The 17,293-nt window shown below is 39.4% G+C and overlaps 1 protein-coding gene across 1 annotated transcript in view; it reads right to left on the bottom strand.

The window, feature by feature from the left end:
- Atp13a5 (ATPase 13A5) overlaps positions 1–17,293 on the bottom strand; it is a 124,631-nt gene that overhangs the window by 72,221 nt on the left and 35,117 nt on the right. The window contains exons 7-10 of the mRNA XM_004654259.3: positions 14,512–14,646; positions 8,367–8,439; positions 7,380–7,508; positions 1,877–2,047 (exon numbers count right to left, since the gene is read on the bottom strand). Of these exons, the coding sequence (XP_004654316.2) occupies positions 1,877–2,047; positions 7,380–7,508; positions 8,367–8,439; positions 14,512–14,646 (508 nt within the window). The remainder of the gene's footprint in view (positions 1–1,876; positions 2,048–7,379; positions 7,509–8,366; positions 8,440–14,511; positions 14,647–17,293) is intronic.

Raw genomic sequence — 17,293 nt, 5'->3', positions numbered from 1 at the left:
TGATATACCCTCCCATCATGAGGTCTTTCTTGTGCTCCAAAATCTTCCATGTCCTCACATTTCTTAGAATGTTTAAAGTTCCAAGCATAGTATTCAAGGAAGCTTTCAATCTGATCTATTTCTATTTTGTCAGACTGCTTTTAGCTATTCACTAGTTTCAGAAGATCCTTGCCTTTTTTTCTTTTGTGTTTTGCAAATACAAATTAACCGACCCTCCTAGCTTTCATATATTAGGTTAAACCTTCCCCATTCAGTCAGGCTTGGTCTAAAATGCCCCCTCATCAAAGAAATATTTTCAGAATTATACTCCTATATTTGAACTAAAAATAATTTATTTCACTCTTTGGAGTCATTGCATCTCTTGGCCATATGGTACCTATCAACACTCCACATTTTAACTATAAGTCCACATGTTTCCCACAATAGATCATAACCATCTTTAAGGCGGAGAATATTATTTGGTTATCCTACGTGGCACATCATAAATATTAATATGCTTGTAATTAAAGTAATTGATATATTCTAGATGAGTTAGTATTATAAAAGTATGCTTAGTCTACTACTTGATGCATACTTGTTCTTCTCAAACATGGCTTTCCTGCATTTGGAGAATTGGATGTTCAATTTCTCCTACCTTTCTAAGTACTTTACAAGTGCTCACAGAGGGATAAGCTCTTTTAATACAGTTTCACAATGAACTCAGAGTAATTAGGATTTCCATGCCCTTATAACCACTAGCTTCTGTCTAGATAGCAGACTAATGTGTGGTATAAACCTCCTTAGCTAGATTTTTGTTTGTTTGTTTGTTTGTTTAATGGATACAGAGGAATCAAACTCAGGTTGTTAGGCATTGCAGGCAAGTACCTTAATTGTTGAGCCATCTCTCCAGCCCCAGCCTTAGCTAGTTTTAACATGAAAAGTCATACTTTAAATTCAAAGAATGTTCAGCTACGACAACTAAATTGCAGTCAAAAGTAAAGCATAATAGCATCAAAGTGCAAGGTGTGTTTTCTGTCTCTGAACATGTGAAGTGGTACAAACACACTGAGCTGAGACCAGGTCTCCAAAGGTTCCAGTTGTACAGCATCATTTGAAAAGCTGAAATGAATATGGCTAGCTAACTATGACAATGTTCTGAGTATATGTATGATCCACTCCAAAATATGCTTGGGAAATGTGTCTCTAGTGACTGGTTTAATAGCAAGTTAGAGAAAGATAAAGGCAGACATTGAAGGAGAACAGTCAATTGAGTATTTCTGTTATGATGGTACAGACATGAAGTGATGAACGCTGGCATAAATGACAGTCACAGGATGAGATAGGGGACAGGAGTCAGCAGTCCACTAGGTTGTGGTGCCAATTCTGTCAGAGAGAGAGGGTAGTTTTAAGACATGAACTAGATATCTATGCTGTCCACAGAGAAAGTCAAGGAAGGAAGAGGATTCTCCACTTAGATGCTTGCTCATGAAGTGTGCATAGAGCGCCCAAGTGGTGGTAATCAGCAAGGAGTTTCATAGACCGCCCAGCAGGCAACTCTGAAAGGAACAGGCTTCCATAGTTGTTAGGGTTGACACTGCTGTCTTGGCAATCACTCAGAGGGAGTATTGAATGGAAAAAGACAAGCCTACCTACACAAGCCAAACCAAGAGCATAGTTGTTTTTTTTTTTAAGGAAACTTTCAACATCTGTATAAGTCTTTCATCATGTGTAAGGGTTTGACAATGACCATTCAGCTAAAATGGCAACTTAGAATGACAAGGGGTTGGATCAGACAAAGAGTATAACTGTTGTCAACAGAATGTGGCAAAAATTCCCCTCGCCCAGCTTTCCCTACCTCCAAGCATCACCTGCTTTCACAAGGCTAGGGTCCACTGACCTGTCTGCAGAACCACAGCTCTTACAGGCCCTCGGCCTGAGGGCTTCACCTGGATCACTTCTGTCCCACAGAAGAGCACGTGTTTTCGATAGTCCTCCAAGCTGTGCGATTTCCAGGGCATGGTATTCTCCTTGTGGGGCAATGGTGTCTTTGTAACAGGTATACTTTCTCCTAGAAAAGGTTATATTTTGTCAATTCTTTGTAAACTCAATTATTCAGAACCATCGCCTGCCAATTCCTATATAACTATATAACCATAACCAAGCCAGTCTTCATGAATGAGGTCTTAGGGATGCTTGAGGTGCATACAATGGCAGGCTTCAGGGTGTTTCAGATATATAGATATATTCAGCTTGTCTTTTCTAGACCCAGTCTAAACAGTTTCCTGTCGTCACTTAAAGAGATACTAAACTCTCACTTAACCATGCTCCCAAGCATACATCAAACCCATCCTTATTCCAAGCAATAAAAGAACTATAAAGCACATGCGTACTCCCCGCTATTCACTTTTTCATTCACACATTCATTCATATGCCCATATTCCTATCATTGCAATCAATATTTGATAGTGCTTATTCTATGCTGGGAGCTGTGCTGAGTGCTGGCCCAGAGAACCAGGCCAGAAAATAATCATCATCGTTTTACACATTTTCCATGTGAATTTTATCAAACTCACCCTTTTATTATTTCATTTTCTCCCACAAAACCCTAAAGCTTTCTGTTCCTATTGTCATTACGAAATACATCCCAAGCTCTCTTACTGGATAACCAAAGCCCAGCCCAAATCCAACGCCCTCGCCGAGGTCCACTATATAAGCTCCAGCTAAGCCAGGCTCCAGTGCTGTGTTGCCTTCCTTTCCCCACTTCTTGCTGCTACCACTCCTCTCCATTTTTTTTGGTGGTTGGAAGACAGAATATGTAAGGTACAAAGAAAGTTAGCTCAGAGTTCAAAAAGATAGATTTCACAGACCAAATAAAATGTTAATAACACTTCCTGGTTCCCAAATTTAAAGAGCACTAAAATGAATTTAAAATTCTATCAGTCTTTTGCTCAGTGCTTAATTAGCAAAATAATGTGTAATAATTCTAATTTGAGATGGTATTGTGTTGCTTATACCTATAAAAATTTAGATCTTATCTCTCTTTCTAAGTAATAACAGGGCAGAAACGTTGACATCTATAACTCTGATACTAATTTTCTCTAGTGGATTCAAAATAGCATAGAGATAGATATAGATATATAGATAAATAGATAGATTATAGAGATAGATATATAGGTAAATGCATGTTTCAATTAAATTAAAGCAATTACTTAGATTTCTCTATTAATGTTTTTTTTTTTCAAACCTAGTTTCCTCATATGGTATTTTTTTGTATCACAATGTGTAAGAAGCTATAAAATTTTTTATTAGCATCTTAAAATCCTTCAGGAAATTTCTTTAGTCGACCATCATCCTTACTTTCCTTAAAACAGTTTCCTTAAAACACTATTAGATTTACCAGTTGAATTCTAAATGGCTTTGCAAAAGGGATAGAATCTTTTGGTGGATCTCCAAATAACTGCATCACATTGTTTTTGAAACCAACCCCCCTAGTAGGTAGATACTTACAGATAATTTCAAAGGGTGTTCTGCCTTTGTACCAAAAATATTAATCTAGAACATATACTTTGACTAACACAGTATTAGTGAGCAGTTTTCTCATATACACACCCAACGAAATTAGAAGCAGACACGTATTGATCAATCAGATATAAGTCACATTAAGATGATGTTCTCGAGGTTGCAAGGTGGCTGACAGGTTAAAGATGCTTGCTTGTAAAGCCTGCCTGCCTATCCTGCAGGTTCTATTCTGCAATACTCACATAAAGCCAAATGAATAAAATTGCACATGTATCTGGAATTTGTTTGCATGGCAAGAGGCTCTGGTGGACCCATTCTCTCTCTCTCTTCACTCTGCTCTCTCTTTGCTTACAAACAAAAAATTTTTTAATAAAAGACACATTATGTTCCAGACATGACTCTCAAGTTGGAAGACTTTAGCCAGGATTTACACTGTTCACATATTAATATGAAACCTTATACTTTGGACTTTCTTGGAAGTCCCCCAAAGTTTGTGCCTATGGAGGCTGGAAGAAGTGCTACAAGGAAGCACTTGTATTGCTCACTCGCGATTACATAGATGGCACCAGGGACCTTGAGATCTTTGCTGTTATCAAATGGAAATTCTCTCTCTTATCTCCAGGATACTAACATGCCTCTGTATGGTGACAACATTTGAAATGCTATGTTCCTATTTGTTTGCATTTAAGTATAAATTATTTGGCAGCAGAAACCATTTCTCACATAGCTTGGTGACTCCAGCTCACAACACAGGAGGACACATAGTAGGCAGTTCTGAACTTTTATTATGTAAATGGATAAACAAATAAAAAGAAGAGGCTGAGAGAAAAAAAGGAAGGAAAGGAAGAAAGAAACAAAATGAGGTGTAAACCGATTATATCTTGTATGGAAGGATATCAATGTAGAAAGATTGTTGAAGGAAAACTCTATGTGTCTACCTCAGGTCACTGCATACATGCATCCTGCATGTATGTCTTACATAAATCAGCAATTTAATGAGTGGGGGGAAGGGACACTGGGTATGTCAGAGAGGATACCACCCTCTCCTCCATAGAGAATGAGGAGGCACCAGCTATAAGCATAGAGATGATAACTGGCTTCTGAGTGCTGAAAGTCATTCAGAAATTCAACTATCATCTCGAGATGAGAGCAGCCCTCTGTGTTCACTATGCCTTCCTTCTCCTACATTTCTGCCTGGAAGGACTAGGCAAGGACCCAAAAGAGAGTTATATGTCATGTGTCCTTAAGAAAAGGGACCTGCAGCTCCGCCAGATATGGGGAAACTAGGAGAAAATGGCAAATGGATGTGCCTTCCTTCACAGAGTGACAGGCCTCAATGGCTTCCCAGATCAGGGTAGATTAGCAAGCACAAGAAGAGTTTCCCTATATCCCTCTCCCCATGTCCTGAAGGAGTTGGGGTGGCCAGACAAGGATTAGGAAGATGGTTAACTGATGTAATGCCTGTGACCATTCCCTAAATAAAAATGAAGTGCAATTTAGAAAAAGAAAGGCTGACCTTCGTGCATGAAAGGATGTCAATGTGGAAGGATGTGGCAGTAGGACGGCCAGTGAGATGAGGAGAAAGATCCTGCCAATGCAGACGCTATGGAGGGGAACACTGAGCCCTGAAGACATTAACTTTCCTCACATTACTATCACCTTCCTCACTCGTGTGGCTCTTTGTCTTTGGGAGCAAATGCCTCCTTCATTTCTGATTTTTTAATTTGCTTGTTGAGCAGCTCCTGTCTCTGTTCAGCTCCGTTCCTTCATGTGAAGTATTTTAATAGCTTCTATCTTAATTTCTTTGATGCCATCACATGTAAATGTTATTTATAAACTAACTTGCTATAGAGATGATAGGAGTATTTGTTGTATTTTTTTCTCATATAAATACAACTTCTCTGCATGTCAGGTACTATGTTGCAGATGGAAAACTGTTATCTGAGTCACATTTGTTGATAATTTATTTCATGAGTCTGTCTCTAATATGCTGATTGTTCAATCAGGCTCCTTTGTGCAATACATATACTAGTGGGAGGATCTGTATAGTCAATGAAATCGTGTTTTAGAGGACACTGGGGCTCAGGCATTTTTGAAGAAATTAATGAGAAATATATTTTGTTTCTTTACATGCATATCTCTGTTTTATGCATCTGTCCCTAAAACTGGCTTTCTTTTTCAGTACTTAGGCTGCATAGAGCTTTCCTAGAAAAGGGCGCTAGGAAAAGCCAGTCGCTACTTAAGGTCATGTTAGGTTAATTCTAATTTCTCTGTCACTCTGAGTTTTCCTGAGAACCAAGGCAAATCCTGTATTCCCTAGCCAGTGAGAAGTCCAGACCCGACAGAGTGCAGAAGCCGTTCTGTCCTTCCTGCCCCGGTGTCCCACTGCCATGCCCTGTTGCCAGTGACAGAAACCTTCTGAATGCAGATGTAGCTAGCTGCTGAGGGATGGGCGGTGACTGCACGTGAGGGAGTGACAGGACACTGTTTGTTAGCTTGAGGTCTGTGCGCTGGGTACCATGGCAACATTTTGGATAAAAGATACGATCAGTATGCAAATCCTCATCACCGTCATTCCAAGGCAGTGGATTTCAACACATTAAGGGATATTTTGTAATTATAGCAAACATAGTTATGTTTGCAACATTTTGTTTAACTTTAAATTAAGCAGGCCCATTTTTAATGTAAAATCTGTTTATGTTGGACAATTTAAGAATAGATAATGGATTTCCATTACATTTACATTTTTTAGGTTTGGTGTTTTCTCCTCTCTCCATATTTACACCATTTTGAAATAGGAAAACTTAACAATCTATAAGCACAAAAGATATAAATATTTTTATTTTTTGTTGCGGAATAGTGTTTCTTATTGCACTGTGTTATGCTTTCTGATGTTTTTCTTAAGCAAAGGGTAATTTTATAAATAGTGCCTTACTAATTACAAAATTGCAAGTAGACTTTCAAAAGTACAGACGAAAACTGGAATAATTGCATATAACTAGTAGCTAAGTTTTCTGTATGGCAAGACCAAGAGGAAATATAAATCCAACAAGAACAGGGTTGTTAGTCAGGTTCGCTCAGACTTGCCAGTGAAAGCCAAGTGTACGTAAGAGAGTAGTGCGTGCCTGGACAAAATCTTTGTCCCTTCTCAGTGTGGCACTTGTTTTTAATTTTTTTAATTGAATTGGTTTTGATGTGATTATAGGTATACACCATTTTCTTCCCCAAGCCTTTCTCTACTCACTCCTATATCACATCCCAAGCAACTCCATAGACTATTAAATTTCGTCTAATTTTGTATTTATTGTGGCTTAATATTTTTTAATTTTTAAAAATTTATTGTGCTTGTTTTAAGGAGAGGAAGAGAAAGAGGCAGATAGAGAGAGAAAAAATAGGCATGCCAGGGCCTTCAGTTGCTGCAAACAAACACATGTACTCCCTTGTGCATGTGGCTTACGTGGGCAGTGGGAATTGAACCTGTGTTCTTCGGCCTCGCAGGCAAGCACCTTGATCACTAGGCCATCCCTCCAGCCCTTTTTTAATATTTTGAAAAGTTTATTTGCAAATGTGGTTGGAGGGGGGGAAGCGAAGGTCTTTTGCCCATGCAAAAGAATGCCACTATGGCCTTGAACCCAGGCTGGCAGGCTTTGAGCCATCTTTACTGCACCACTGTGGCTTAATTCTTATCATTGCAGACACTTGATTCTTTTCTTTTGTACTCTGTCTCTCTGAATGAAAAGGTTGGTTGTCCATCCCTTCTCTATTTCTCACTATCTTAGCATGGGGTTGGGTACCAGCTAGATAAGTCTATGTTGGTCTGATTTCCTAACACTTGACCCAGTGTTGCACAGGGAGGAAGATGCTCTTTGGCAACTGCCTACCTGTAAGCATGCCTTCATTCACCACACAGCTCCCATCAATCAGAATAGCATCGCACGGCAATGCAATTTTTCCTGAGAGAATAAGAATATCTCCAGGAACCAAGAGACGGGATTCCAGCTCCTGCAAGCCTACAAAACAGCAAAATTTTTCATGGCTGGCTGCCATTTTCCTATTTTTACTTAAGAGTCAAAATAACTAAGAACTCTTATCCACCCCCTGTGCAAGACCTACTGTGTGTTCACCTGCTTGAGCCCCTTCCCACACATCTAAAGATTAGTGGGGAGTTAGAGTTGGAGTGCTGGTTCCTGGGACACAGCAAAGGGTTAGCTCATCAGTATGTTACTGTTTTAAATCTAATACCTCATCAGTACTCTGTGAACGGTGCCTGGTCCAGTTCACTGGCCAAAGGAGAGGTGTCCTCGGGCTGCTGACTGGTTGCCCAAGGCCAGTGGCCCACTATCTAAAGAGCCTCTGCAGCTCTGGGTTGCAAATGTTTACCCTTGCAGAGAGCTGGGGTCACCTCATCCCAGGTTACCTCTAAGCAATGCCCAAGAATCTACCCAGCACCCAAAAGCCCCATTCTAGCCTAGCTAGATGCAGGGTCTCTGCGATGGCTAGTTGAGAAAAACAAAAGACCCTTAGAAAGGCTCACCTATTACTATTTAAATACATGAAATACTGGGGGAAGAGGATATGGAGGTAACCCAGATGGTAGGTAGGTGTGGTTCCACCAGACTGGGAATGAGCATGAGACAAGCAAGCGGCCAGGATTCCAAGCTGAACAAGGCAGTCAGCCGTGAGGTTGATGCACGGTTAGCATTTGCATTCTTACCTCCTTCAGTTTTATGACTGATGCCTGGTTTGTCTCACCCTAGTCCCGGTTCCAGTTTCATCAGAAAGGCTTTCTCTCCTTAACTAATAAAGACAAGTGGGACAGATTCCTGTCTGGGCTAGGAGGAGCCAGAGGGATTGAAGGTGCTACTCACCCTTGTCCTTCACAATGATTGTAACCTGGACTTTGTTGTGATCCTCCACGAGGTTGTGCAGCTTGACGGATTGCTGCCAATGGAAAGTCAAGGCTTAGCAAGCGGATGGTCACCTCGGAGCGTCACATCATCTCAGCACAGCCAATGACAAACCACACTGGGTAAAGAACTCACCTTTCACTTTTCTGTTGTTCTGGTTTTGTGAGAGAAGTTTGACATGTGGCCTGGGCTGGCTCCCAACTCACAGTAATCTTCCTGCCTCAACCTCCCAAGTGCTGGGATTACAGGAATGCTGTACCACGCTAGGCTCAGCCTCCACTTTTGTCACTCTAGCTTTCCTGTCCCTTGTAAAAGCAATTATTTATGTCCCCCAAACACACAACCTCTGCGTGTGTGTCATGGCTGAAGAATCAAGGCTTCAGTGCTTGAGGGTCCCCACCTTGGATGAGGTAGAACAAGAATGAGCAGATCGTAGCCCCTCTGCCCCGTTTCCCTGTCTGTAAAACAGCAAAGCTGAGTTCGTGCTCTATGTGCAGGGCTGGGTTCTAGCTGTGTGTAAACAGCCGACCCCTCTGTTATAGCCTGTGAATTTTTATGTATGACAGATCCACAGATTGGAGTCATGACACTTGGTTTTGAGTCCTGCTGCTACTGCTGGTGAGCTGTTTGGCCTGCTTAACTTCCTTTTGCTCATGTAAAAGGGGAAGTGATAAAAATACTTATTTTATAGTTTTTGAAGTCTTTAGCTAATTTTTATAAAGTCTTTTGTATAATCACACTATGCTGAGAACTCGTGAGGAGCATGAGTGATTAATAAGAAATGCCTGTTACGAGGGACATTAGCTGGAAAGACTTGCTTGAGGTAGAATTTATTGTGATATGGCTGCACAAAGTAGTGGAAGTTGTAGAGGAGAGGATAACATGGGAGTCAAGAAATATAGACAAGAGGATTTCATCCACATACTTTCCCATATTGACCTGGAGCACTGGGCTGAGGAAGGCGACCCTGGACACCTATCAGGGACAGGACTGAGTGGCTGGGGAAGGCACTGTCCCTTCCATACGGGTGTTAGCAGCCTGAATGCTAGGTAGAAGGTCTGAATACTATCATCACTATTCAAATACAACTTAACCCAATCCAAACAGAAAACTTTTCAGATGTTAAATTATTGTGATCTGCTCTGCTGATGGCTTTTAATATTACCAATATTTCCAGACTAATATGGATACTGTGCACAATTATGCAACGTTCCCCTCGAGAGAACATAATGAAGTCAATGTTAATATTTATGTGAAATTTTTTATTATTTAGTTCAGCTCTGCACAAAAAACTAGACTTCCTTAATTTGAGTCAATTGAGTGGAAAAACCGATATTACTATCTGGTGCACATTCATTATCCTAAGGTGATTTCCTGAATCTTGGCTGTTGGGGCATGCATTTAAGGGGATGGCAACTGAGAGAACTGGCTATGGTGCATTGTTAAGGAAACTGGAGTCAGTCAGGATTCCGAAGGTTATGGAAGGTTGGGCATGTGTGGGACAATTGGGGAAATCTCTGTGCCTTCCTTTCAATTTTGCTGTGAACCTAAAACTGTTATTTTGCAAAAATCACAATGAGTATAACTTAAAATAATGTTACTTAATATGTTCAAGACTTAAAAATAAAGATTCCGAAGCTGTAGATTTGGCTTACCTGGTAAGCAGCCATATATGGTGCTTTAGGAATTTTACCTTAGAAGTTAGTTGCTTCTCTGAGGACAGCTAACGTTAAACTGGATCTATTTCAGTTCCCCTCAAGCTGTAAGATGGTGTGGTGGTTTGCATGTCATGTCCCCATAGTCTCAAGTGTTTGTGACTGAGTTTCTGCTTAGTGGATGTTCTGGGGAGGTGGAGCCCTGCTGGAGGAAGTGTGTCATGGGGGAGGCAGACCTTGAGTCCAACCTTAAGGTGTGTTCAGAGGCAGCTTGTGCTCTGGTTATTTTCTCTGACCTGTGGATGCATGATGAAATGAGCCAGCTTCTTGCACCATGATGAAGCTTTCCCTGGAAATGGAAATAAACCTTTTCCTCCCATAAACTGCTTCTGATAGCATGTTTGTCCCAGCTGTGAGCAGGCAATTGCAACAGATGGTAACTTGCATTATTTTTTCATTCCAAAGATTTATCCCAAATTCTCAAGGTTTTATTTTTTTTAATCCATAAGGTACTATAAATGATTCAAATTATTGTATATATGCTCATTCAAAATAATAAGCAGCTACTATACACTAAATGCTGTTGTCAACACTTAGAATATATATTTGATGTTTAACATCTTCAAAATAATGTTACACTGGAATTGTTATAGCCAACATTAAATATATATATGTGCGTGTGTGTGTGTGTGTATGTGTATGTGTGTATAGAAAAACTAAAAACTGGGATTAAAAATGATGAAGGAGGGTTAGAGAGACTGCTCATATCTCAGTGGTTAAAGGCACTTACTTGAAAATAATTTGCCCACCATCACATATTTATCAAGTATTAAAATTGATAATCAAACCAAGGTTTGTTTGATTCTAAAGCAGTTTCTGTTTAATATGTTTTTCTAGTGCTAGAAAACAGCTTATGTTTTTCTTGAAAAAGATAAAAACTCTACCTTCTAAACTTTTTAAGTTTCTTTCTTGCTTAGAACACTTTTCAGTCAATGCCATGATAACTTCAGCCTGGGTTAGGAGGATGATCCGAACACACGAGGAAGCGGTGGAGCATGAGTTAATAGTGCTTGACTGTAACTCTCAAACCTCATTTCACTGTGAAGCTGGATTTGTTTATCAGACTTGGCATTCTGGATAGCCTTCCATGCTTCTGTGCCTTTTTGCTCAGGCTATTCCCCAGGATGTTCAGCCCAGCTTTCTACCAGCAAATGCTTTGTAATCCTTCATATAAAGCACTGCTTAAATGTCACCTCCACCCCAAAGGTCCCTCCATCCCCAGAAGAAAGGCAGTGTCTGGTCCCACTTTTGGCCCTTGAGGGAGTATTGACTACATTCTAGATTCCGTTACAGCTACCTGTTGTCTTGTGTCTCCTCCATGAAACAGGCACAATACACCCCCGCCCCACCCCCACACACATATACATACACGGGTCGTGTATTCATCTGTATATCTCCAGACTCTTAGATAGTAGCCTTGCAAAAAATATGTATTTAATAAAACTGAACTATTCTGCTTCTCCCAGAAACGCAAGGTTTGATAATGTAAGCATCCTCTTTGAGCTAATGCATTCAGAGCTACAAGTACAGGTTTCTATGACAACCAGCCAGCCAGGAGAAGGCAAGTGCTCTATGCTTGCCATGATTGTAAAGCTTGTTGCCTGATTTTCATTAGAACCCCTGGTTTCTCCAATCCCTCTTCAGTGGTCCCAGGATCCATTTCCACAGCTTATTTGCATACTGCTGTAATTGCACATCTGCTGCTGGCAGTCCGTGTGCTCGCTGTGGCTAGATTTTTCTCTAGAGATGAGTGAGGAGGGCACTAATGCACGTACTGTAGAGCTCTGCTCAGCCATGACTGAAGGCATAGCCTCGGGGGTCAGATACCCTTTCTCAGCGCTATTTCTAGTGGTAGAGAACAGCAGTGGAGTATGCAAAGACAGTTCGGGGTAAACACATTGCAGTGTTATTATTTGCACTCAGACTTGGCTTGCATTCACCCAACTTCTCAGTAAGGGATAACAGCTCAACAGATCAAGTGTTTTTTGATCTAGGAAAAATGAACTCTCTCTTCTCTCTTTCCTCTCTCTCTCTCATGATTTGGAGTAGAGTAGTACATGAAACAAGACATCTTATATGTCCACAAACACCTCCCTTATTACAATTTCCAAAAGCAACTGCTTGCTTAACTAAGTAAGAGAAACGATGAACTTAGTGGAATGATTTGAATGTTTCTGGCTACTTCATTTCCCTAAATCTTCCTGTCAGCACAAAATCCACAAGTTAGAAAGAGCTCTCGGTGTGTTAGTATTTAGTCCTTGATTAGGAATTGGGAGACCTGGAGCTAAGACATGTGATCACTGTGGCTTGGGTGCATATGAGTGGGTCACTTCACCTCCCTGATAATAGCATCTTTCCCTGATGGGTGAAAGAAGGATCTACAACTGTACTGTGTCTTGTTTTACAAATGTCATGGTCAACACAAACACATATACTATTGGTGCAGAAACCTATTACTACTATAAAGGAATTAAACAGACATTGATTGGTGAGGACTTGTGCTTTTAGCTACAGAGATACAGTTTCAGGAAACTGGCTCATTTCCTACGGCCTTACAAGTTGCGTTACAAGTTCTGTCAGCTAAGCTTTGAAAACAAACACCCGCAGCTAATAAGATTAGTGTTATTCTTCTCATTCCTGTTCTTTGTAAATCCTTGCAGTACTGCCTTCCAGTCTGAAGTTCCCATGGTCATCACTACTTGTGACAAAAGGATTTAAGGATTCTGTTAAGAAGCAGACCTTAGTATTGAAATTACATTAAGGACTTTAAAATGGGAGGAGAACCAAAACTTCACTGTGGAAGGGAGATCCTTACATGCAAATCAGAAAATAAAAACCATGAAGTTAAAAAGAAATACACTTGACTCTACACACTCTGTAGAGTATAGCAAAAGTCAAAGTCAAGGGGAAAAGACAAACTAAAAATTAAGCTTTCCCACATTTATGGTGACTATGAAGAGCCCATGAATGTAGAGAAAAAATTGAAGCAGATAAATGGAAATGTGTCTGTTCACATTAATAATAATTAGCAAGTTCACATTACAACATCAATTTTGAAAAACTTACTAAATGAGACATTTTAGATATCAACAAATAACATCTCATGCTGGGGAGGATTTGGAGAAATGGGTACTCTTGTATGTTGCTGATAGGAATAATTACCTCATTTGGAGAAAATTCTACAGCAGCATCTATTAAAGTTCAAATTATACCTATGCTTTGGTCCAGCATCTGGGCTTTTGGGTGGTTTGCTAAGAAAAGAATTGCAAACACTGATGTGCAAGCATAAACATAGTATGTGGTTATGTTTAATTCAGCATTATTTGTGGTGACAAAAAAATAGAAGAAAATCATCTTGCATTTCATAATTAACAGAATACTTGAATAAAATGAATACCTTGAATACCACTACTTTTAAACATGAGATAGTTACTTAGTGAATTGGCATTATAGATATATTGTAAAATAAAAGGCCTCAAATTAATATACATTGTAAGATCCTATTTTAATTTAAAATTAATAAATATGTAAATCTTCACATAAACTTGTATTATATATGTGTGTGTGTGTGTGTGTGTGTGTGTGTGTGTGTGTGTATGTGTGTGTATCAGTTCAGTAAAAAAAATTAAAAATTACATTTGACCAGTGGTAGTACTAAATACACTTATATGTCTGGATTAGCCTCAGAAGACAGCCTTTTAGCAAGCTAACAGGACTTTAGAATGCAGAACAATCATCTGTTACAAAACTATTAAGACTGCAGGTTCTCATCATTATCATGAACATTTTCATTTCTGAGGTCAGAAGCCCAGGTATTTCAAGTAATTCTTTTGCTGTAATATTGTCTTATAGAACCAAAAGTCAAAACTAACTTTCGTACAAATCTTCCCCCAACTCCCACATGAAAATTTATATTTTTCTTTTGGACTTTCTTTCCTTCCTTCCATCCTTCTTTTCTTATGTTCTTTCTTTGTTTTAAGACAGTGTCTCACTCTGTAACACAGGCTGGTCTGGAATTTACTATGTAGTCCAAGATGGGCATGTGTAGAATGAATGTAATCTGTAAGCTTGGGGAAATACATCATGAGTAAAGTTGGCTGCATCAGCTCATCTCAACATTCCTCCCATAATACCGAAACATTACTCCAAACACTTCTAAGTGCAGTCCAATGAAGGCTCACGTTGATCATTAGAATTCACAAAGATGTTTCCATCTTCCTACTATTCCTGAAGCCCTGTTCCTGAGCACCCACATTTGGTAAGCACTTGTCTCTTGCTTTGTTTTTAACATGGGTTTGACAAAACAACTTCTTGCTCTCAGTGGAAGTTCTATAGGCTTTGCTTCTTTCATGAGAAGCCACATAAATTCCAACTATGGTTTCAGCTCTTACCTGTCGCAAATCATACACACTTAAGACAATGGAGATAGTGGTCAAAATGATGATGGCCAGAGAGTACTCTACGTAACCCTGAGACAGCCACAGAGTAAGTGTGAAGGCTTGGAACACATAGAATGGATTTAAAACCTGCAGGTAAAAAATAGTGCTGGGGTTACTTGTTTGGAAGCTTGTAAAAATCAAGATGATGTCATTCAACCTGTTTCAATTGATAGTATCATCTGATATTTAAGATTTTACCTAGAAGTCAACTAATTTGCATAAAGGTAATGCCAAGCACATAGTCTATAACATGGTAGAGGCAAACTTATTTTACATACTCAGAGCCATGCTCACAAATTCATAATTTTTCTTTTATATGCTTGTGTGGTATGTGTGCACATGTTGTTCATATGTATATGGAGACACACGTGGGCAGGCATGTGCGTGTGCATGTGGAGATCAAAGGCTGATGTTTGGTGTCTTCCTTTATCACTGTCTACCATATTATTTAAGACAAGGCATCTTGCTGAACCTAGAGCTCACTGATTTGGCTACACTAGCTATCCAGTGAGCTCCAGGAACTCCTTGCCTCCTCATCCCTAACACTGGGACTACAGGCATGTCCTATCATTCCCAGTACTCTTTATGTGGGTGCTAGGATTCTGAACTCAGGTCTTCATGCTTGTGAAACAAGCACTCTATCCACTGAAGTATTTTTCCAGCCCTGATAATTCTTATTTATTTTGAATTTACAAAAGAAATATTTCACCAGTAAAAAAAAAAAAATGCTAACCATCTGCTTTCTTAAGCAAATTTAGTCATAATGGAGAAAAAAAATTATTCAATCTCATTTTACAATGAACTTCAATTTTGAACAGTTTCATTGTAGGCTTATTTTTTCAATATTTTATTATTTATTATTTGACAGAGAAAGAGGGAGAGAGAGAGAGAGAATGGGCTCGCCAGGGCCTCCAGCCATTGCAAACAAACTCCAGATGTGTACGTCCCCTTGTGCCTTGTGGCTTGTACCTCTGTCTAACCTGGGTCCTAGAGAGTCAAACCTGGATCCTCTGGCTTTGCAGGTACATACCTTAATCTCTAAGCCATTCCTCCAGCCCTTATTTTTATGTAGTCATGTACTATAGCCTTATTCAAGTGTAATGAAAACAAAATTCTTCTTTTTTTGTTGTTTTTTGTTGTTGTTTTCTGAGGTAGGGTCTCATTCTGGCCCAGGCTGACCTCGATTTCACTATGTAGTCTCAGGGTGGCCTCTAACTCATGGCAATCCTCCTACCCCTGCCTCCTGAGTCCTGAGATTAAAGGCATGTGCCACCATGCCCATGCCTGACCTAATTTTTTTTTTTTTTTATGTAGGTCATTTCAACATCACATAGGTCATAGGCCCTAATAAGTTTCTGCGACAGGTAGTGGAATTCACATGTCCCTTCCCTGGAATAAAGAAGGATCCTGGAGAGCATTGTCTTTCCCTGGATTTCAGGGAACATCATAGGCAGAAGGCATCACGAGCACCAGTACTGGCCAAATGTGCACACAAGTTTTTGTCTCTTGCCAATACCTTCAACTTTTTATAATTCCTTACATTTTCCATTTTGGTCATATTGGTTCCACTAGCAGAGGGCTGGGTATGTAGCTCAGTGGTAGAACAGTTATCCAGCATATGTGAGGCCCTGGGTTCAATTCCTGGCACTATGAAAACAAATAAGTTTATGAGGCCCCAGGCCTGCCTGAAGATCCACATGTGGTTGCTTGGGTGGGGAAGGAAAACATATTCTTTTCAGTGGTGTAGCCACCAGTAAGTTGCACATGTTCCTAAAATAACCCCTAATGCATCATACTTCTGCCCAATTAAACTTAATTGGTTACTGTTAGCCAAAGAAGCCATGAAAGTGCAAGAAAGGCTAACAAGAAAGAAGAACGTGGTTACTGGGAATGGGAAGAGGGTAAGAGAGTATAATAGGGGGATATACATGATCAAAATATATTCTATACATGTACGATGATGTCTAATGAAACTTACTGTTAGGCATAGGTAATATATGCTAGTAAAGGCTTAAAACAAATGCAAACAATAATTTTATCAGAGAAGAACTCTGATGAGCTAGAGAAAGGCTGGTGACATGCAGTTAGTGACAATGAGAGCCCATTAGAGCTGGATGATGACTCTTTCTTTGAGAAAGTGCCTTGCTTAACGCGAACACATTAGATAAAATGTGGGTTAATACTAGTGATAGTTCCCTTACTTTCTATAATTCCTTAATGTAGTTAATGAAATTCTACTTCAGTCACAAAAAAAATGAACTCATAGATAGCTGGAAAAATATGTTAATAAGCCAACTCTTTAGGGTTTCTGAAACTTATGGGTAATTTTATACATTTAAAAAGCTTTTCTTTCTAGTGATTATTTTGCTCTCAACTGCTTTACTTACAAATTACAGCTTTTGAGTTCATTTCACATAAAATGCTCTAATTGTAGATTACATACTGATGATAATGTGATTTTAAATTCATAGAAATCCAGTAGAAAGCTGGTTAAATACTTCTTATAGGAGAAAAACAGTATTGCCATAATTAATTTAGCTACTTTATTCAATATTTTTTAATTAAATATGAGGTAATTTTATTCCTTCTTGTTGTTGTTTTATTCTACTAAAGATCTTGTTGATAGTAGTTAGGAAATACAACAGCTCTTTCAAAATGGCCAAGTTAACCCTTGGAAGAATATTTAGCAAGGTGAAAATGCACTGGTGTCAGAAGTTTATATGACAGCCAGCAG

The sequence above is a fragment of the Jaculus jaculus genome, chromosome 5 (assembly GCF_020740685.1).
Source record: "Jaculus jaculus isolate mJacJac1 chromosome 5, mJacJac1.mat.Y.cur, whole genome shotgun sequence".
NCBI classification, from domain to species: domain Eukaryota; kingdom Metazoa; phylum Chordata; class Mammalia; order Rodentia; family Dipodidae; genus Jaculus; species Jaculus jaculus.
Note: the sequence above shows the minus strand (reverse complement) of the source record. Positions and strands in the feature narration are given on the sequence as shown.